General features: G+C 37.1%; 1 protein-coding gene across 1 annotated transcript in view; it reads left to right on the top strand.

Moving 5' to 3' along the window:
- TM9SF2 (transmembrane 9 superfamily member 2) overlaps nt 1–8,938 on the top strand; it is a 93,811-nt gene extending 84,873 nt beyond the window's left edge. The window contains exons 16-17 of the mRNA XM_037799839.1: nt 4,461–4,632; nt 7,611–8,938. Coding sequence (XP_037655767.1) covers nt 4,461–4,632; nt 7,611–7,678 — 240 coding nt within the window. The 3' untranslated portion in view covers nt 7,679–8,938. The remainder of the gene's footprint in view (nt 1–4,460; nt 4,633–7,610) is intronic.
- The last annotated feature ends 14,345 nt before the right edge of the window (nt 8,939–23,283 follow it).

Below are 23,283 nucleotides of genomic sequence, written 5' to 3'. Positions count from 1 at the left end.
GGTAGTTTTCCTTTTTTGTAGCATCTTTGCCTGGTTTTGGTATTAGATTGATGTTAGCTTCATAAAATGAGTTAGGTAGTGTTCCATTTTTTTCAATGTTTTGAAAGAGTTTGAGTAAGATTGGTGTCAGTTCTTTCTGGAAAGTTTGGTAGAATTCCCCTGTGAAGCCATCTGGCCCTGGGCATTTATTTGTGGGAAGATTTTTGATGACTGATTGGATCTCTTTGCTTGTGATGGGTTGGCTGAGGTCTTCTATTTCTTCTCTGGTCAGTCTAGGTTGTTCATATGTTTCCAGGAAATTGTCCATTTCTTCTACATTATCCAGTTTGTTGCCATACAGTTGTTCATAATATCCTCTTATAATTTTTTTAATTTCTTCAGGATCTGCAGTTATATTAATTTATAGACAGTATTTAAAATTTTGGCATAGGGTAAGAGTAAATTTAAGCACTATTAGTTGAAATATTTTCTTGAGATATTTATTAAGATAGAATTTACCTGTATTCCTAAATCAAATTTAGACCTTTGTAAAATTGAATTAAGATAGTACTGCAGTTCAATATATTTGTTTAGAGCTTACTGTTAGGGACTTTAAAATGTTAATTTCCCAAAAATAGCACATTATAAATGGAGTTGTGCAGAATTTTCATTGTTGAGTTTTTTAAATGTTTAACTTAAAAATTAACGTTCTTTAGGTATTTCTGACTAAAAATTTAGTAAAAATAAATGTTTTAAGTGGGAAAATTCATTTAAACTTTTGTTGATTACATTGCAACAGATTATATTCATAGCAACATGGTGAAATGCCACCATCCCTATGGAATAGATAGTATTGATTTTTAAAGATTTAGGTTGTATTAAATCCATTCTTTTATAGTTGTTTGGCTTTTTTTGTTTTGCTTTGTTTTTCCTATACAGCAGATGAAATATAAGTTTGTTAAACTTGTTATGCCTTATTTTTTTTCTTGAGGTGAAATTCACATAACAAAATTAATCATTTTAAAGTGAACAATTCAGTGGCATTTACTACATTCACAACTTTGGATAACCCTCTCTGTCTACTTCCAAAAAGTATTAAAATATTTTTATCACTTCTAAAGAAAACCATATACCCATCAAGAAGTTACTCCCCAATTCCCTCTCCTCCTCAGTCCTTGGCAATCACCAGTCTGCTTTCTGTCTCAATGGATTTACCTAGTCTGGATAGTTCATATAAATGGAATCATGCAATATGTGACCTTTTCTGTCTGGCTTCTTTCATTTAGTGTAGTATTTTTGAGGTTCATCCACATTGTAACATGTGTCAGTACTTCATTCCTTTTTGTGGCTGAATAATAGTCCATTGTATGTATATGCCACATTTGTTTATCCATTCATCAGTTGATGGATATTTGGGCTTTTTTCCACTTTTTGGCTATTATGAATAGTGCTGTTATGAATATCAATGTAAAGATATTTGTTTGAGTACCTGTTTTCATTTCCTTTGGGTATATCCCAAGGAGTAGAATTACTGGATCCTATGATAATTGTATAATTTACTTATTGAGGAACTACCAAAATCTTTTCCACAGTGACTGAACCATTTTACATTCCCACCAGTAGTGTAGGTCCCAATTTCCCCACATCCTTGCCAACACACCCTTGTCTGTTTTGTTGATTATAGCCATCCTAGTGGGTGAGGTGGTGTCTCGTGGTTTGATTTGCCTTTCCCTAACGGCAAGTAACAAGCATCGTATATGCTTCTTGGCCATTTAATGTATCTTCTTTGGAGAAATATCTGTTCAAGCCTTTTGCCCATTTTTTAATTTGGTTGTTTGTCTTCTTGTTGTTGAATTGTAAGAGTTCTTTATATATTGTGGATATTAAACCCTGATCTGATATACAGTTAGCAGTTACTTTCTCCCATTCGATAGGTTGTCTTTTTAGTTTCTTGATAATGTCCTTTGAGGAACAAAAGTTTTTAATTTTGACAAAGTACAGTTCATCTGTTTTTCCTTTTATTGCTCATTCTTTGGGTGGCATATCTAAGAAATCACAAATCCAAGGTCATGAAGTTTGTGCCCCTATATTCTAAGAGTTTTATGGTTTTAGCACTTGTATTTAGATGTTAATCCATTTTAAGTTAATTTTTATATATGGTGTGAGGTAGAATTTCATTCTTTTTTTTTTAATCTTCATTTTATTGAGATATATTCACATACCATGCAGTCATACAAAACAAATTGTACATTCGATTGTTCACAGTACCATTACATAGTTGTACATTCATCACCTAAATCAATCCCTGACACCTTCATTAGCACACACACAAAAATAATAAGAATAATAATTAAAGTGAAAAAGAGCAATTGAAGTAAAGAAAACTGGGTACTTTTGTCTGTTTGTTTGTTTGTTTCCTTCCCCTATTTTTCTACTCATCCATCCATAAACTAGACAAAGTGGAGTGTGGTCCTTATGGCTTTCCCAATCCCATTGTCACCCCTCATAAGCTACATTTTTTTACAATTGTCTTCGAGATTCATGGGTTCTGGGTTGTAGTTTGATAGTTTCAGGTATCCACCACCAGCTACCCCAATTCTTTAGAACCTAAAAAGGGTTGTCTAAAGTGTGCGTAAGAGTGCCCACCAGAGTGACCTCTCGGCTCCTTTTGGAATCTCTCTGCTACTGAAACTTATTTCATTTCCTTTCACATCCCCCTTTTGGTCAAGAAGATGTTCTCCATCCCACGATGCCAGGTCTACATTCCTCCCCGGGAGTCATATTCCACGTTGCCAGGGAGATTCACTCTCCTGGGTGTCTGATCCCACGTAGTGGGGAGGGCAGTGATTTCACCTTTCAAGTTGGCTTAGCTAGAGAGAGAGGGCCACATCTGAGCAACAAAGAGGCATTCGGGAGGAGGCTCTTAGGCTCAATTATAGGGAGGCCTAGCCTCTCCTTTGCAGCAACCGTCTTCCCAAGGGTAAAACCTACGGTAGAGGGCTCAACCCATCAAACCACCAGTTCCCTATGTCTGTGGTCATGTTAGCAACCATTGAGGTGGGGTAGGCCAATACCCCTGCATTCTCCACAGGCTCCTCAAGGGGGCACTACATATTTTTTTCCTTTTTTTTTTTTTACCCTTTTTTCCTTTTTAAATCAACTGTAAGAATTTCATTCTTTTTGTATAGAATTTTTATATATGGTGTGAAAAGAATTTCATTCTTTTGCCATGTGAATTTCCAGTTTCTCCAACACTGTTGACAACTCTATTCTTAACCCATTTTATATACTTGGCACCGTTGCCAAATATCAATTGGCCATGGATGTATGGGTTTATTTTAGATTCTTAATTCTATTCCATTGGTCTATATTTCTATCCTTATGCCAGTACCACAGTATTTTGATTACCATAGCTTTTGTAGTAAGTTTTGAAATGAGGATCATTTCAAAAAATCAAGAAATGAGAATCCTCCTGTTTTCTTCTTCTTTTTCCAAGAAGGTTTTTGGTATTTGTGGCCACTCACCATCCCATATAAATTTTCCATTTCTGCAAAAAATGGAATTTTAATAGGGATTGCATTGAATCCATAAGTTATTTTGGAGAGTATTGCCATCTTAAGAGTCTTCCAAGCCGTAAACCAGGATATCTTAACATTTATTTAGATCTTCTTAAATTTCTTTCAGCAATATTTTATAGTTTTTAATGTACAGGTCTTTCACCTCCTTGGTGAACTTTTTCCTTTTGAATGCTATTATAAGCACAATTGTTTTCTTAATTTCCTTTTTGAATCTTTGCTGATGTAAAGAAACACAGCTGATTTTTGTGTGTAGATCTTATATACTACAATTTTGCCGAATTCATTTTTTAGGTCTAATAGCTTTTTTGTGGGCTCTTTGGGACTTTTTTAAAATTGGCATGCTTTTTCACATATTTCAAAAAGTCTAAGAGATAGTCATGTATTTTCTTTTAGAAAATTTCCTGCTAAGCTGTAAACCATTTTACATAAAACCAAGGAGAGCTGTTTTAATAACCTACCTTGTTTAAATTATATTAGTAATAACTGAGAATAGATTTCAACCAGATCTTAATAGAATAATCTTCCTAAAATAGAGTTGACTGCACTTTAAAGAAGTAATACTGATTTTGAACCATGTAAGTAATCTATTTCCATATGCTTCCCAAAGAAAGTAGATTTTGAAATTTAGCCTGCTTCATTATTCATAAATGCATTAGACCTTCCCATACTTTTTTAGCCAGTCTTTAAGTATCTCCACTAAAGATAGAGAGTGCTTCTTAGCCCCTTTAGTGAGGAGGGAAATATGCAAAGTTCAATAGGAGAAAGAGACTGGAATTGAAAGCAAAAATTAGGATTTGGGGGCTATATTATTTAGCTATGTTTGCTTTGTAACTTTATTCTGCTACCGGTTATCTCTTAATTGGAAGGTAATTCTTGTTCTTTAACATTTTCTTTTCTACCTAGGATTATCATTGGCAATGGCGTTCATTCCTTACCAGTGGCTTTACCGCAGTTTATTTCTTAATATATGCAATACACTACTTCTTTTCAAAACTGCAAATCACAGGAACAGCGAGTACTATTTTGTACTTTGGTTACACTATGATAATGGTTTTGATCTTTTTTCTTTTTACAGGTAAGAATTGAAATGATTATTCTTAGCTAACTTTGTAGACAGATAATTTATATTTTCCTTTTATGAAACCTATGAAAGCTTCTACTACTCAGTGTTCCTTTATTTAGTCCTCAACACAGCTAAGATAGTTGATCTACCCACCCTGTGAACTGAATATCAATAATCTGCAGGTGATGAAACAGAATCTAAAGGAAGGCTAACCAGGGTTCATTTTTGGCTGAAAATCTAGGGGATCTGGGACAGTAAATCTCAAGATTTTCCTCTGTTAACCTCTTAATGGTACACGTGGTCTTTCTTTTGCCCTTTTCAGAAATAGGGTTAAAAGCTATAGCCACCTCAGTTTAGAAGTAAGTAGAGAATGTGGAGGTAAAGCCAAGATAAGGTTGAGAATAAGGTGACATCAAAGAAAAGATAATTTAAAAAAAAAAAGAAAGGTAAGAACAGGGCACTCCTTATTCTAGAAGTTTTTATCTCCACTTTAAAATTCCAGTACCAAATGGGATATAGTATATATTGTATTGGTATTTATATATGTATAACTTCTCTGTCCAACTGGATAAAAGCTGTCTCTATCTCAGAGCCCTGTGGGTGCTTGGTAAACATGTATGGAAGTGAGTGACTGAACTAAAAAAAGAAAATTGTGGAACTTTTTGGTCACAAAAAAATATTAGACTTTATATCTACAATTTATCTAAGATAATGTTGCATGCTATATGAGGAAATATAGGTGCCAAAAAGAAAAGACCAATTCTCCTTTTTAAATTAAAACTGTTCTAATTTTTATTCATCTGGTTACATTTAAGAGCATAAGGTGGGGTCTTGATATGCCCCTGCTGCTATATCAGTGTCTAACAGGCTCAGGCACCTATCTATTCTGTATTCCAGGTCATTGATCACACATATGGGGTATGGGGAGAGAGGGGCTACAGCTTACCTTGGTGCTATATAATAGAATTATTTGAGTCCTCAGCCATAAATCTTAATAAATGGTCTGTATAACAGCAATGGCCTATGAAACTAGGAATACTGCCTTTGTGCATCTGTATCTGTGTTTCCATAAATGCATATATAGAATATTTTATTCCTTGCCTACACACAAAAACATAATGATCTTAGTGAATATCTATTGTTTTTCTAGGTATATGTGGTAAAGAAAATGATAGTTCAACTTTATTATTCTTGATTTTTAAGATGTCATATTTTCATTCAGAGTAAAACAAATTTTGTAATCTAACTTCCAGAGCCATATCAGATTGAATCATCCAGTTCAGCTAATAAATTTTAGTATATTTCACTTTGTCAGAAAAGTTCTCTATAAGGGAATGTTGAGCCTTTAACTGTATTGCATTTTTCTGGAGTGGAGTATGTCTCTATTTGCTTCAGAACTCCAAACTGACACCATTTTATTTCAAGTCAAACCATTTTCAAAACAAAAGTAATTATTCTATCACATAAGGAAAGATGCCACTTTTAGTATATACACTGTCTATCCCATATTGAAACAGAATTAAGCAACTTATCTTTCTTAGGGTTGCAGGATGTCAATAAAATGTTTTTCTCATCTTAAAACATCTTCTGTCATCTTGAAATTCGTGCTAAGCATAAGCTTATTTAAATAAATTTATGTTCTCACCTTTAGTTTTTCTGAAATTAACCGTAGACTGTTCCTAGACCTTTGATAAACCCTTTTCAATTTCCAAAAGGTATATTTGTCTCTTCCTCTAAAATATGTACAGACCTTTGCACATAGTAGGTATTCAGTATGTGTTCAGTGTGTGAAGGGAGTATATTAACAGTCTCTTGACTTAGATAAATCTCCTTTAATACTTTCTCTGTATATTATATTTACAACAATTGAAAAAATGGGGCTTTAACTATAAAAATTACACAGAATATATGAATATTACCTTATGTATTCTGTACCCCTACCTACCGAATATTTCTGAAAAGATAAACTTGAAAAAAAATGGTATACCTCAGTTTCATTTTAGATATGCTAGGCGATTTCACAATTTAGTATGTATCTTGTTGGAAAACAGTCTCTGAATTTATATTTATTAAATCTAAGCACAGTGTAGTATAAAAAAGAAGCTCACTTGAAGTCAGAAAAAATGAATTTGAGTTCTATCAGTCTACATGACCATGAGACAGCCACTTAACCTCTTTGTGTCTCATTTTTGTCACAAAGTGTGGCATTTAGAGTGGTGAAAATACCTGAAAATCAAGGCAAATATTTTTCATGAATTATCTCGTTTACTTTACCTTAACAGCCCATGGAGGCAGCTAGGTCAGAAAAATTTATCTCTATTTAACAAGGTAAAGAGATGGACTTGAAGATGTCAGTTGACTTATACAAGGATGGTAGACTCAGTTAACGACAGAACTGGGGCTGCAGTAGAGCTGGTGGTGCTCATTTCCCTGGTAACAAGAAGTCACTCATTTTTCTTGAGGCATTTTTGTTATTATCCTAATTATGTAACTTTTAACATTTAAAAAAAGTTGTTATTTGATACCATTTTAATTCTTTAAAAACTGTTAACTTCCAATAACTATTCTTAGAAAATATTCCATCTAATTTTCTGTGAATCTGATAATTCTATTTAGAGTTTTCATATCATACCTTGAAAAATGTTTAATAGCAATTTTCCATTTTATGGTAAGAAAATATTCTGAAGTATGAAAGGAAAATTGGTGTTTTCATTTTTTCATTTCAGTATTTTGCATGTAATAAGGAAAAATGCTATGTGTTTTATAGAAAACTTGGGTAATTTTATAGCACAAAAAGTTCTATCAATTTCTGAAGGAAATTTTAATTTGAGGTAGTTGTGTATTTTTCACCAGAAGATCATGGACCTATGATATATTCCTAGTGGATAATAGTTTATAGTCTGTTTTTAGGGAACCAATCCTTTGGAATCTGTTTTTTGTGTAAATTATGAAACATTCTTTGAAAAAAAAAATTTTTTTTTCTTTTATAGGAACAATTGGCTTCTTTGCATGCTTTTGGTTTGTTACCAAAATATACAGTGTGGTGAAAGTTGATTGAAGAAAGCCCAGTGTGTCCAGTTAAAACAGAAATAAATTAAATTCTTCATCAACAAAGACCTGTTTTTGTGACTGCCTTGAGTTTTATCAGACTTATTGGCCTAGTATTCCTTCAGAAACAACACAATGCTAAATACACCTCTTCGCATACACGTGTCTCCACAAAGTGTGTTTCAACATTAAAATATTTGTATTGTGATTTGATTAAGTATATTTTCAGTTGTTCTCAAAAAAGAGCAAATTTAAATATTATGTGCATTTGTAAATACAATAGCTATAAAATTTTCAATACTTCTAATATCATGATAGAGAAGGCCATATTAAACAATGAAATGCAGGACAGTCAATTGTAAATAGGATTTTCTAGGCTCGGTAGGTGAAAAGAATTATTTTTTTTCTTGAAGGAAATAACTTTTTATCATGGTAATTTTGAAGGATGATTCCTATGATGTGTTCATTGGGGGTATGTGGCTTTAAAAAAAATCTTGTATTGGTTGTAACTGTTCATGTCGTCTTACTTTCTTGTGTTGACTTCATTATTCCCATGATATTGGCCTTTTAAACTATGTGCCTCTGAGTCTTTCAATTTATAAATTTATCTTAATAAATATTGTAAAAATATCTTCATTGCATCATTACCTGTTATATGTTGAAGGGGATTCTGTAAATACAAATGTCTTTTCCAAGGTTGTTTTAAAATGATTTATACTATTTTATCAGATTTTACTGAATTTTGTTAATGTAACACTTTGAGTTTTGCTCTAAATGAAATTCCAGTCTTCTGGGCTTTGTGACAAATCTAAAATTATTACTGCTAGGCAGTAACAAGTTATACTCATGCATATCTAGCCAGATGATGAGGTAAATCCAGTACTTAATGTGGGCCTTCTTACTACATTGTTAAGGATTTTATATTTTTTATTTGCTTTTCAAAACCCAGCACTTTTAATTTTTTGAGTCTCTTTTTTATGATCTGTACATTAGCAGTGACTAGCAAGCCTTCGTCTGTCTTTTATGATTACACTGTCTTAAATTGGATTTCAAAAATAATTTTATATCTGAGAGTTAAGAAATAAGTATTTCTGTTTTATATTCATCTGACTAATAGAAATTCATTTATGTGGAATATAGAAATTGGGATGATTTCAGAGAAATTAGTGTGCTTATATCTATGATAATATCCATTTGTAGTTTAGGGGCCAAAAGCTTGCTGCTTATGAGAGCAAATCAGATGCTGTCATTAAACTTACAATTGAAACTACTAGCTCTCATGTGTAATGTTGCTGGGTTCTTATTGAATAATTTTATGTTGATAGACTTTTTTTTTTTAACTGACCAATGTAAATTGCATAGTGAAACCGCTAGAAATATCATTGTGTAAGAAGCCTAGTTATTTTTAACCTCTCAGAGGATTTGAAATAGAAAAACTACTTTCAAATTTATTTCATATATCTCTTGCAGTGCATTTAGTTTTTATATGTAATTCTGTTACGGTGCCACTGAGATAGGCCAGCTGACAAAGAAAGGATTTGTGAAAATGCCTGATTCTGATACCATGCTAGTTTTGTTAGTCATCGTTAAGGTTCTTCAAATTTATTTTTCCTTCAGTGAACAATTAACAAACATAGTGATTAAAACAATCAGCTTATTCTTTTGATATAACTTTTTTTATTAAATTCAGTTTTATTGAAATACATTCACACACCATACAATCATCCATGATATACAATCCACTGTCCACAGTATGATAACATAGTTATGCGTTCATCACCACAATCTATCTCTGAACATTTTCCTTACATCAGAAAGAACCAGAACAAGAATAAAAAATAAAAGTGAAAAAAGAACACCCAAATCATCCCCCTATCCCAACCCATTTGTCCTTTAGTTTTTATCCCCATTCCTCCACTCATCCATACACTAGATAAAGGGGGTGTGATCCACAAGGTCTTCACAATCATTCTGTCACTCCTTGTAATCTACATTATTATATAATTGTCTTCAGGAGTCCAGACTGCTGGGTTGGAGTTTGGTAGTTTCAGGTATTTACTTCTAGCTATTCCAATACATTAAAGCCTAAGAGGTGTTATCTATATAGTGCATAAGAATGTCCACCAGAGTGACCTCTCGACTCCATTTGGAATCTCTCAGCCACTGAAACTATTTTGTCTCATTTTGCATCCCCCTTTTGGTCAAGAAGATACTCTCAGTCCCATGATGCCGGGTCCACATTCATCCCCGGGAGTCATATTCTGCGTTGCCAGGGAGATTTACACCCCTGGGAGTCGGGTCCCACGTAGGGGGGAGGGCAGCGGGTTCACCTGTCGAGATGGCTCAGTTAGAGAGAGAGAGGGCCACATCTGAGCAACAAAGAGGCACTCAGGGGGAGACTCTTAGGCACCATTACATACAACTTTAGACTCTCCTTTGTGGTAATGAGCTTCATAAGGGCAAGTCCCATGCTCGAGGGCTCAGCACATCAAACCACCAGTCCCAAGGTTTGTGACAACATCAACACCAGTCCAGGTGAGTATGTCCAACACATCCACACCATCCCCCAGATCCTCGGGGCTGGGGAGGGGGAGGCTGTAAATATATTTTTTATTATCTGCCCAAATTACTCTAGGATGTGTCACTATTTCACTCCAGCCTATACTAACCTACCATATCTCACTTCCTATTCAAAGTTCCATGCAATTGTGTTTGAACAAATCGACTGTAGAGTTGTACCGTTTAGAAAATTTAGATCCTGTACCAAATAGATATCTATTCCCTTAGTCTCATATGAAAGTTGAAGTTTTAAAACACAATCAGTTTTAACCTTTACCCTTTGGCCTGGCTTGCCCTGGTCTTAACCAGACCTGCTTCATTCATATCACTAATTGAAGTCTAGGCTCTTTTTCAGCTTTTTTTTTTTTTTTGACAGTGGCTGTAAGCACTAATACTGACATTCATATCTGCCAAGCTCTAGCTCTTTGTTTCAGGTGTCTCAGAGATACGCATTGTTCCAGAGACCAATCTTTTGATATAACTTTTATATATTTTTGTCTTTATACTTTGAAATAACCGTTATTTGACATTTAAACAATAGAGCAATTGGGAAAATAAAGGAAAAGTATTAAAGGAAATGACTTAGAAAGGAGTAAAGATGAGAAAGGGAATAGTGAAAAGAAAGGCAAGACAGGTGGTGGGAAGGGAAGTGAAAAAAATCAGCCTTTCCTGAGACTTTGATCATAAGTGTCTTGAGGAGTAAGCTGCCATAATGTGTTTAGGGTGTTCTCCAGTAAAAAAAGCACCCTGGCTAAGTCATATTCAGGTTGTTGGCTAGAACTTGTAGTTTTCCACAGTTTGAGTATAGCCCCTAAGAAATAAAAAAAAAAAAAAAAAACGTTGTGTTGCAGTGTGAAACATAGAAGTCCAAGAACCCCAGGGAGAAGTTTTTTCTATGAGCCAGTTAACTGAAAATGGTGAAGGAGAAGAGCATGTAAGTGAAGACTAGAAACAAGAAAACAGGTTTTTTCCTGCTTAAGAAATGTTAATGAGATTCATTCTTTGATAATCCATTGTTGACCTGGGGCTTTTCTAAAAATCTGTCCATTTTACAGGACTGGTCCTGAGCACTATTTTAAAGAAAATGGCATTTCGTTTTCAATCTGTTGTCCTTGGCCAAAACATCAAGAAGGTAACCCAGGCTTTCATGCTTCTTGTTCCAACTGTCTCTTCACCGAAACTTAGTTATAACTTCAGCGTTCTTCAGTGATTCCTCCTGCATGTTCCAAATCCCCTTCTTCTTCAGTTTTCCCTTCTCTGCATTTTCTTTCTTTTATATATATTTTTTTCAGTTAAAAAAAAAAGCTAACATTTATTTTATTTAGAAAAATCAATTAACATTTCACACAAATTAATCAATTAGGAAAAGCATTGAGCTTCATAAGATAAATGGGGAAAGGGCAATACAGATGTTTTTCAAACAAATCACATGCAAAAGAATCACTCAGTCTTGTTTGTACTAAAAGAAAGGGAAACTACAGAAAGTTAACAAGCATTCTAAAAAAAAAAATATCCCTTGCTGGTAAAGTGAAGTGCAATTGGCGTCTTATACATTGGATAGTCATACCCTTTGGAAGCAATTTGGTCTCGTGTATCGAGTCATAAAAAAATGCTCTTATTTTTTGACCTGGTATTCAAACTTAAGGTCTGTAGTCCTAAGAAGTAATTCAAAATAATGGGCATAAAGGTGTTAACTATAGCATTATTTATAATGTTGAGAAACTGGACACTACCTAACTTCTGTATTTTCAAATCCTCTGCTTGTTCTCTCCTAAGTATGCTGAACTTTCTTCCATGTTAAAATATACACATATAGACTCTCTCGAGCTATTTCTCCCCCTTCTCCATACCTTGTCCCATCTGTCCTTGCCATCCTGGCTTCTCAGGATTCTACTGAAAGTGATGTTGCTAAGTTCTGCAGTGACTAATCACCTTATACAGTGGGTGCTTTTCACCCCTTAATTTACTAGGTCTTTGTTGCACATGATACTCATTTTCTCCTTGAAACCTTGTCCTTAAAGCACGTCTCTCAAAGTTTGGGATGTGAACCCCCTACATAGAATCCCAAGGAGATTGTTAGGAACATGCCCTGGCTCTAGACATGTATTGTTAAGTGCATTAAAATAGAAAGCACTGTACTATTCCAGTTCTGTTTGTCCTAATTCAGTGACTTCAGTCACAGTCTCCTCTTTGCAGTTTCCCTCTTCTGCCCAGCCACTAAGAGTTGGTTTTCCACCCTATTCCATCTTTTGCCTACTTGACACTTGATGTTCTCTATCCAATTTCATGCTCTTATTTTTATAACTTTACCTATATCTCCAGCTATAGCTAACTACTTATTGAATACCACCTATGTGTTCTTCAGGAACCTCAAACTCATGTACAAAAGCAAATTTACCTTCTCTCCATCTGGCAAACCTGCTCCTCATCTGGATTCTCCATCTCATTAGGGGCTCAATCAGCCACTGAATCACCTGAGCTGGAAACTCATCCTTTGTGCCTCTCTTCAGCTAGCTAGTCAACTTTTGTGCATTTGACTTCCGAAATCCTTAAATCCATTGCTTCCTCCCTGCCCCCTCCACCACCGGGGACTGCCTTGTGTCTCCTCTGGACAACTGCAGCAGGCTTCTGGCTGGTCTCCCTGTTCTAGAATATGCTGTGCAGTAAAACCTGCCGAGTGATGATTCTGAAGCAGACAAAACTGCACGACTATTTTTCCTCCATAATATGTTCCATCAACACCAACTATCTCTCTCTAACTTAAGAAATTAGGAAAAACACACACACACACACACACACCTGCAAAGGCTTAATGAAACAGATTTTAATCTAGAAGTAATGAGGGCTAACTTTCAGGCATTGGTCATATAAATTTGTCTTACTATACAAAGTCTGTAATGTCAGAATTTGAAGAAAAAAAAATTGATCGTAAGAGGAAAAAATCTGAAAGTGTTTCAAATATAATTGCTTCAAAGTTCTGTATGACATACTAATCTCATGTTTCCATAAGCCTTGTTTTAAACCTGATAAAAATACCAAAACAAAAAGTTACACTTTATCTTAATATAGGTCTCTCTTGTTTAGTTTTAACATGACTCCTTCTAATGATGCTAGATCTAGTGAAAAACCAAGACTAGTAAGGGTTCTCTTTCCTCACCAGAATCCTAAAGCACTAAAGTCAGAACCATCCATTGAACCGAATGTCACAGGAATTCATTTCCCGGTTCTGTAAGTCAGTGACCCCTGTTGAAAGAAACTCAGTGCTTGGTGTCTCAGAGCAGGAGTGGGGGGTGGGTGCACTCCTCTGCCAGCCCCCCACCCCTACCCGGCTCTGACAAGACAGCCTCTCAGTTAACAAGGCAACAGAGTATCAGCACCACGACTGAGTTTCTCCAAGAGCAATTGTGGAGAATCACACCCCACAGAGATTTTCTGGACTAGGTTTGTATTCCTTAGCAAGGTAATTACTTTGCTTGAGAAGTGCTATTTCTGATATAACCAAAATTGCTCAGCAAACCAGTGAACCTCGGCTGTTTGTTTAGAAAAAAAATTTTTAACCCTTGTTAATGAACAATCTCTTACTTCATGCTTTACAATGTAAGTGTATTATTAGGTGTCTGTTTCTCCCCACTAAAATTACAAGTGGGCTCTTTGGGGACTGAGGCCCTATCTTACTCATCTCGGTTGCCATGGTGGTGTGAACACAGGAGGGAACCACGTGTTTTTTGAATTAATAAATGACTGCTTCAGAATCTTTCCTTTTCCTGTCACTTCAGAGTTTACCTAGTTATATTTAATTTTCTCAATGTCCTGTCACCTTGTTGGCTAATTTGATAATCTAAGCTATGCCAACATATAAAGTAGTCTTAATAATGTTATTTGGTATTTGCATTTTAAGTTTTGTATTATATAATCAGTGCTTTACTTGAAAGGTGTGACTATAATTTGTGCCATTTAGGCAAAGGGATGGTTTGCGGTCAGTAGGCAAACAGATCTTTCTGTGTCTACCCTCAAATAAGGTAGAAGACTTATGTACAGATGCAGCTCAGATGTTTCTGCATGGTCATAAATGGATATCTGGTTACTTTGCTCTATTCCATGTTTGACTTGAAAATTACTAAACTTTCCATTTGTGTAGTTCTTTATACCTTTCAAAGACCTTTACATTTACTATTAAAAATTATGTATCATTACAAAGCCCAAAATACTTAAATTATAAAACATTGCAGGTTATAATGATTCTTTTTTTTTCTTTTTTTTTGTAATGATCAACTTTAGAAGGCTTTATAAAGGCTGATTTTGGTTTTTAATGAGCAGAATAACCTTTGTTAACAGAAAGTATTCCTGACCACCTGCCTATGGATAACAGGACATTCTGGTGTTTCATTAATATGTAAAATGTATGTCATTAAAATCTTTTTCTGTATATTTTTCTTCTTGTAGCCCAAATAAACAACAGCCATAACATCTCTGCCTACAGTGGGATCTATATATTAAAAACAATGCTTTTCTCAGATATTTTTACTTTAGTGGAACCAAAGCCTCTTCCCTTCTACTGGTTTGTTCTCTCCTTAACTAATTTGAAACACTTAAAATTATTGTTTCTGCACATTCCTCTCTTTCTAAATTCTACTAGATTTCTTAATCCTGCTCATTTGAACTTCATATCCACTTTCTCACATTTGATTTCCTTTTTTTCGTTTTCATTCTGTGACCCACTGACATAGTTGGCCTCATTATTAATGAATTCTTTTATTTTGTCAAGTAGAACATGGCTCTAAAACATCCTATTATTTCCTTTGGATATTTTTAACAAAAAGCTGTCTAGGCCACATAAATGGTCTTGGCCATGATAAATAAGTAACACTATAATAGCTCATGAGATTAATTTATTTGAAAATAGCTAAGAATATGATAGATAAAAATCTATAATGATAGATGCAAGGATAGATGTTGACTTTTAAAGAGCTAGGTGTTTTGTTTTTTATTTTAAGAAAAAAATTATTTAGTCAGTAAACTTTCCAAAAGTTGAATGACTTTGAATTGTCTAATCCCAGAAATGCCCATAAAGAATAGAAAAAGTTTGCTAAAAAGGCAAAAAGTCCCACTTACAATTCAGTTCTTTAAATTCTAATGTTAATTGTGTAGCCTGATTATGGGATGAAACAAGAATTTACAGTTATACCACTGTATATAAATAGAAACGGCACTAATATTAACACTTAGGACAATGATAACAATAAACACTGGTTAAAAGCTAGTTTTTACTGATACCTTATAATGAATGACATATATACACAAATTCAAGTCTTTTCTACCTACATACTAGCTAAATGTTTTTTGGTTAGCATTATCAAGAAAATCTTAGGCAGTCCAGGTCAGAATGAACAGGGTTTTTTGGCTAATACTAAAGCCAAGTGAGTTGTGCTGCAGCATTTTAACTGTTGCTTTCTCATAGCAGTAAACTAAGATATTAAATGTTTAGGGCTGGCCACCCTGTGAAGAGTTGCTGCAAGATTTTCTTCTTTACCAGTGCTAGGATGGAAAGAGCTGGGGACTCACCACCCGCCACCCACCCTGAGCCTCTCAAAACCCATTCCATAACACTGCTGTTGAGCCCCCATACCACGGGTCCCCTTATAGGTGGCCACCACCACCAGCACTCAGAGGACATTTTCTAGACTTACTACTACTCTGCTGTGGATGATGTGAGTTTGAGTAAGTTTGCCAAGCACTCGAGGCAAGGGAACATGATGAGAAACCGATGAAACTATGGAATTTAGGGAGTAGAATCTTCTTTTGGGATACCAAGAAACCAGATGGTAAGGACTGGAACTTCCACCTGAGTGCAATGGAGTTTATTTTACATGCAAGGAAAATGTGAATCAGTCATTACCAGAATTGGACAAAGTAGCCTCCATTAAAAATGATCCCCTACTCATATGACTTCCTTAAGACCAATTACATGAATCCATCAAACAATTGGGCAATCAACTGGTGTAAGAGATGGGGACCCAGGAATCTGTCATGGAGGAGCATGTTTTTGACAAACACCCTAGGAGACAGTGGCAACTAGAGCCAAGCCCTGCACTGGTTTCCCCAGAGTCATGTGAACTTTGGATCTTCACCAATGTAGTGTTACTATCTTTGGGTTACCTTTAACCAGTGTAGATGCTATATACCCACTTTTGTATTTGTGTGTGTGTGTGCTTATGTATGGCTAGCAGAGGAAGGGACAAAAGCTTTAGAGGCAGGGTATGTGCCGGTCTTGCTCTACCATTAATCGGCAAATCCCTCCTAATGTAAACCTTTAAACCAAAGTAATTCTTTCCCATCCTCTGAACTCATAATAATCCATTAAATGTGAGTGTTTAATAGCTTTCTTATTGTTGTCTTAAATATTAACTCAAATTGTTATTTAACTTTGCAGGCTTATTCTCCCAAATAGATCAAGGGCAGGACCTACTGTTTATATTCATCTTTGAATTGCACCTAGGAGGGCATAACAATACTTTGTATGTTTGTAGGTGTTCCATAAAAATTTAGGAATTTAGATGATAATGTTATATTGCTTTTAAATGTTTAAATTGTTTAGTATCATGACTTAAAGACATCATTTCAATATTTTGTTTAGTTCTAAGATTCCAGAACATGCTATTTTGATTCCATAAAATTATGCATTTTAATGTGTATCCAGCAACATTGTCTTGTACACTTGTTCTATGTTCATTGACAGTTGTTAAAACAAATCAGCACTGGCAGAACTTGGCCAGCTCTTCTCTACACTTGGTTTGAGCTGTTGCCCATGGAACCAGCCCAAACATAAAGCTACAAAGCGGCTGATTGAAATCAGAATGATGGGTCATTTCTCATTCAAACAAAACAGATGGCCCTCCTTGCCATACTTCTGTCAAACCTGGGGGTGGGGAGGAATGATTAAATGCATTTTTAACTCCCACACATGCTTACTCCGCTCCTTCAAAGAATTATACGTGGCAATTGAAACGTAGGGGTGGGGGAGGGAGGGCTATTTTAAACAGCAGAGCTTGTTTCTTTATTTTGAAGGTTTGAGAAAAAATACCTTAACAGGAATATTCAATAGTCACAGAGTTTTAACTTAGACTCCTGAATATTTATTTTAATTTTCATCTAATTATATTTTTTGGAGTAGGTCAATCATGAGCATGGTACAAAATTCAAAATGTTCTAAAGAAATAGAGAAAAGTAAGTCTCCTTTCATCCCCAATCACGAGTTCTCTTCCTTGAAGACAGCCACTGTTAACGAAAGTTTCCTATGATATCTTTCCAGATGAGTCTTCATTTTTCAATTATGTACTTGAAACCCTTTATTTGGTTACCTACTTAACTAACAATATTAATAATATTTGGTTTCAAAATTTGGTGTGAGTGTTTTTAAAAAGCAACAGTGGAGATTGTATTTTCATTCAAAGCATAGTTGGCAGTGTTATTAAATGACCCCCTCTGTGATATTTAGTAAATATGGAAAGTGCCATAAACCACCTCTTAGTACCTGCTTGGGGAGAGAAAAAAGACTAATAGAAGCTCTGCCAAGTGCTAGCTAACAGGTGTATCATCTAATTCCAAGTATTGCTACCCAGAAATATGGCCCCTTATAAAAAGATCATTGAGAAATAAAGGGAAACAAACACATCAACAAAAACCCTGAACCCTGGCTAATGTGTAGTTGACAATTTGTCTTGATGCACCTTCCATCTCCCAATTTATCTCCTCTCCCAGCCCAAGGATCCCAGTGCCCCATGTGTTCTTTTCTCCACCCCTCTGTACCCCGCACCCCATCTTATCAATTTAATTTCATGAAAAGACACAATGCTGTTTATTTCCACCTTAGGTGTAATTTTGTTTTATTTTTAAAATCTCTGTCAGAATAGTTTCATTTTTTAACTATATGAGTAACAGTGGAGTGAGAAGTCTGTGCTGGTTTGAATGTATTATGTCCCCCAGAAAAAGCCATATTCTTTGATGCAATCTTGTGGGGCAGACAGAATAGTGGGGATTAAGTTGGAATGTTTGAATTAGGTTGTTTGCATGGAGATGCGCCCCACCCAACTGTAGATGATAGGATATTTCCATTGAGGCATGGCCCCACCCATTCAGGGTGGGCCTTGATCAGTGGAGCCATATAAATGTGCTGACTCAAAGAGATGGAACTCAGTGCAGCTGTGAGTGACGTTTTGAAGAAGAGCAAGCTTGCTAGAGAGGAATGTCCTGGGAGAAAGCCATTTTGAAACCAGAACTTTGGAGCAGACGCCAGCCACGTGCCTTCCCAGCTAACAGAGGTTTTCCTCCATTGGCCATCCTCCAGTGAAGGTACCTGATTACTGATGTGTTACCTTGGACACTTTATGGCCTTAAGACTGTAACTGTATAGCCAAATAAACCCCCTTTTTATAAAAGCCAGTCCATCTCTGGTGTTTTGCATTCTGCAGCATTAGCAAACTAGAACAGAAGTCTGTTTCTTGGAAAAAAAAAAAAGTTTTTCAAGGATCAGAGTGAACAGGTAGAGGCACAGTTCTTTCTCAGCACCCTATAGATTGCTCCACTGAGGTGACTTCCTCCTCAACTCACCTAGGAGGTCGGTTGGGGCTAATTTTATGCCTCTAGAGTAACCTCACCTGGGCAGGTATGGCAGTTCTGCCCCCTTTAACTCCCTCACCTGTGCTCAGGGCTAGGAGGTGGGAAACACAGCTCATGGGGCCTGTCAGGTGCCTCGGTGCCCCGAGGGATGCTCCCATCCCAGGCTCCAGGCTTCCAGCAATTCCCCAAGAAGAGCAGACCCTACTCATGCATCCCAGGGGGGTCCCCACAGGCCTGGGTGCCTCCCAGCAACCCAACCCCATTAAAGCCCCTGCTGAGGATGAGGAAGGACAGAGCTGCCGCGCATGGGAGGTGCCCTTTACCCTGGAAGATGTAGCCTATCTGCAAAGCCGTGAAAAAAAAATCTGCAAAACCTACCTACCTTGACTTACAGTCACATTCAAATATTTAATCTTTAGGTTGCTATGGTTATGTGTTAGTAAATATATGTGAATTTTTTTTACTAAGTGACAAGACTAAAAGGGAATTGGATAAAGATGCCACCTTATATTGTCACAATTACCTCTGGCCCACACAGTAGTGCTCTAGACGCATACACAGTGGTTTTGTTGCCAGATTCGGCTTTCCAGGTTCTTGGCCATGCAGCAAGAAAGACTTCGAGGGCACAGCACCGTTTGAGTGAGGAGGCAGGACGTTTTATTAAGAATGCATGTGAGAGGACATGGGTCACTCTTCCAAGAGCAGAGGTGAGAGGTGAGAGGCCCGACACTGTGGGGCCATCTGCTTTTATAGATTTTTGTTCCTTTTGTAATTTTTAGTAACTACTACCCTCCCCTTTTCCTTTCTTCTGTTGATGCTTGAGCATAGATGACTCACCCAGGTGGGGGTTTTTTGGCTCCCAAACACTGTTTACTGCTGTTCTTCTCAGAGATATCTTTCTCCTTGATGTCTGCCCACTTTTAGATGTTTGCCCTTTGCCTAGCCAGCCACTGCCCTAATTCTAACCTTACTTCAGTTTGGCATTTGCAATATTTATCCTAATTTTATCAGATTTTCTATACACTATATACATTATAAAGAGTAAGTTGTTACTTTTAATTTCCCTCAAAATCATAATGTGACCATTATGGGAAGAAGAGAAATTGTTAAAGGATATGACTTAGCGCTAGAGATGGAGAGTTCTTGGGAGTGAGAGGCGTGCCAGAGCCCTAATCTTGCTCCCAGGCACCTCAGAAAGAACCGACCTGTGGTTCACCTTGAGGGTGGGAGCTGCTGGCTGGGCAGTGGGAGGCAAACCTGATTCCCTTTGAGGGTCAGTGGTGGAAACGGGTTTGGAAGTCAACTAAGCAATGCCCATAATTGGGATCTCCTGTCTGAAGATACCAGACCTACCTACTGTTTTTCTGGTGAATGGAAAGAAACAAGCAAATATAGTTGAGGATGTGGCAGTTGAATGTGTAGAAAGAAATAAAACAAAATGGAGTTACTAAGGTGAAGAGATTTAAAATGGAGTCAGGAGGTCATTCTGGAGGTTACTTTTACGCAAATCTCAGCCAGATAACTCAAAGTGCTAAAGTATGCAAAGCCTCAAGCAATAGTGTTTCTCAAAACCCTAAGGACATCCAGACACCAGACACAAAGACCACAAGAGACAGAACTCAATAAACGAAACTGAAGGACATTTGGAGCATCCCAGTATCCACCAATCACAAACACATAACTCTTTTTCTTTCTCTTTAAAAACTCTTGTCCAGAAGTGCCAAGATGCGACACCATTTGGGCTGCTCAACCTGAATCTGTGCTCCCTGAATTGCAATTCTAAGACCCCAAATGCATGCCTTTGTTGCCTTGCAGCTTAGTTTGTTGATGATTCTTGGTGGACAAATGCTATCTGGTGTTGAGAGAATGTGGGGAGAAAAAGTGAGGAAACTGAAATGGTCTCTGTCAGTTTATGGAGCCATTTGCCTGACTCCCTGCCTCTATGACACTTGGTCTTCTAAAAAAGACAAGTAACCTCTTGAGTGAAATGGGGCTCAAGGCATAGCCCTCAGTTTGCACCATTTCCATGTCTACACTGTGCAGAGCAGGAAGCCAAAGACGACACTCTTCTGTGAACACACCTTAAGTGCTGAAGGGGAAAGATCCAAGTAGTGTGATGGTGAGGCATGTTGTGGGAAGAGAAGTTCCAGAACTCTCCTGTCAGCAAGCAACACCTGACCTCGGGCAGACGAGCTGCTGCACAAACTCCCTCAATGAAATTTGATGACCTCCTCAGCCAAGGCAGTTTCTAGAAGCTGCTCTGGGCCTGGGTGACCGGAACCCAGCGGAGGATCCTGGTGGAATGTGGCTGAAACGCTCCCCACCCCACCCCGGCAGACATCTCCCCAGGGTGTGGGTGCCCACATCTGGAAACCACTGGCCAGAGCGTCTCACGGGACCCGTAGGAAAGGAGAACTTCTGATCTGTGGTGCCCAACAGGTGGCAGGAGTTTTACTCTATAGTTTATTAGGGTTTCTGGCAGGTTCTGAAGGGCATGCTGTTGGTGACCAGTTATTTTTCTGAGGAAGAACAGCCTCTGCGATGAAGTGTCTAATTCATCTCCACCACCTCCTCTACACACAGCAGAAGCATCAGGAACTCCTAAACTGTTGAATAATCAAAGCGCAAAGGGGACCAGGGCACAGCTCTCTTTTTTTTTCCTTGCAAGAATCTTTTTCTTTCTTTCTTTCTTTCTTTCTTTCTTTCTTTCTTTCTTTCTCTCTCTCTTTTAAGATTTTCTGAGATAATAATAGATTCATATTCAGTTGTAAGAAATAATACAGAGAGGTCCTGTGTGCCTTTTACCCGTTTCGCCCAATATCAAAATCAGGATATTGGCACTGATAGAGCCAAGATACAGGACATTTCTGTTACCACAAGGATCCCTCATGTGGCCCTTTGATAGCAACTCTACCTCCCACCGTCCCCACCCCTGCAACTGCTCCTCTGTTCTCTGTTTCAATAATTTCATCATTTCACGAATGTTACATAAATGGGTCAAGCAGTATGTAACCTCCGGGACTGGCTTTTTCACACAGCATGAATCTCTGGCGAGTCAACTGGGTGGTTGTGCGCATCCATAGTTTTTTCCTCTTTGTTGCTGAGTAGTACATGATACAATGTACCAGAATTTGTTTACCCACTGAGGGGTATCTGGGTTGTTTCCAGTTTGGGGCTGTTATGAATAAAGCCTCTGTGAACATTCTTGTGGAGGTTTTTATATGAATGTAAGTCCTTGTTTCTCTGGGATAAATGCCCAAGAGTGCAACTGAAGTGTCATATGGTAGTTTCATGTTTAGTTTTATAAGAAATTGCCAAATTGCTTTCCAGAGTAACTGTATCATTTTACTTTCCTACTAGCTATGTATGAGTGATTCAGTTTCTTCGCATCCTCACCATCATTTGGTGTTTTCACTATTTTTTTATTTTTAGCCATTTGATAGTGGCATCATATTGTGGCTTTAATTGGCATTTCCCTAATGGCTAATGATGTTGAATATCTTTATATGTGCTTATTTGCCATCTGTATATCCTCTTCAGTGAAATGTCTGTTCGTGTCTTTTGCCCATTTTTTAATTGGATGGTTTGTTTTTTATTGTGGAATTCAGCTTTCCATTTTTAAGTCACAGAGCTATGGCAGATTATAGTTTGGAGGCTGTTTAAACCTTTAACCCTGAGAGTTTTGCTTGTTCAATAGATCTCTTAGCCAAGGATTACTGAGTAATGGAGTTGGGAAAGGGAGTCCCATGTTCATTTGAATCCTTATTTTCTGTTCTGAGTCATTGGGGTGCCTATGAGAAAGCAGCCTTTCATGTGGATTTACAGTGGCTAAGAAGTAGGGACAACATCTTTCTTCCAACCTACTATCCAAGGGGGAGTACAAGGAAAGGGAGGAATTAAATTTATAATGACTGCCTATTTGACCTCGCTCTGTGACCACCAGAACTAATGGGTCTTAATCAGTGTTTCTCAAGCTTTCATGTGCATGGGGGTCACCTAGAGATCTTAGGAGGCAGAGTCTGATCTGGTGGGTTTGGGATGTGCCCAGAGATTCTGCACTTCTAACAAGCTCCTAGTTGATGCTGATGCTCCTGGTTCCAGGCCCAGGACACTGGGATCACTGAGCTCCTCCCTCTCACAGAGAAGGAAACCAGAGTCAAGATAAGTTAGGCCATGTAGCCAAAGTCCCCCACAATGCCCACCAGCAGCTCCTCTCCCACCCCCATTACACCATTCCCTGGCAGCATTACACACACACACACACACCTGCTTAAGGAAAATTAAAATTCTACTCAGGAAGAAGCCAAAAAATCCTGCTCTAGGATGAATTTAAGTCATTGAGTTAATGCAGTTTTCCTCCCAGGGATTTCTGCATTTTTTATCTTGTTGTCAATCATTTTTTTGGTCCAGAAAGCAAATTCCAGGTTATATTGATGTAGG

The sequence above is a fragment of the Choloepus didactylus genome, chromosome 12, assembly GCF_015220235.1.
Source record: "Choloepus didactylus isolate mChoDid1 chromosome 12, mChoDid1.pri, whole genome shotgun sequence".
NCBI lineage: Eukaryota > Metazoa > Chordata > Mammalia > Pilosa > Megalonychidae > Choloepus > Choloepus didactylus.
The sequence above is the reverse complement of the archived record's forward strand: the minus strand, read 5'-3'. Positions and strand labels throughout refer to the sequence as shown.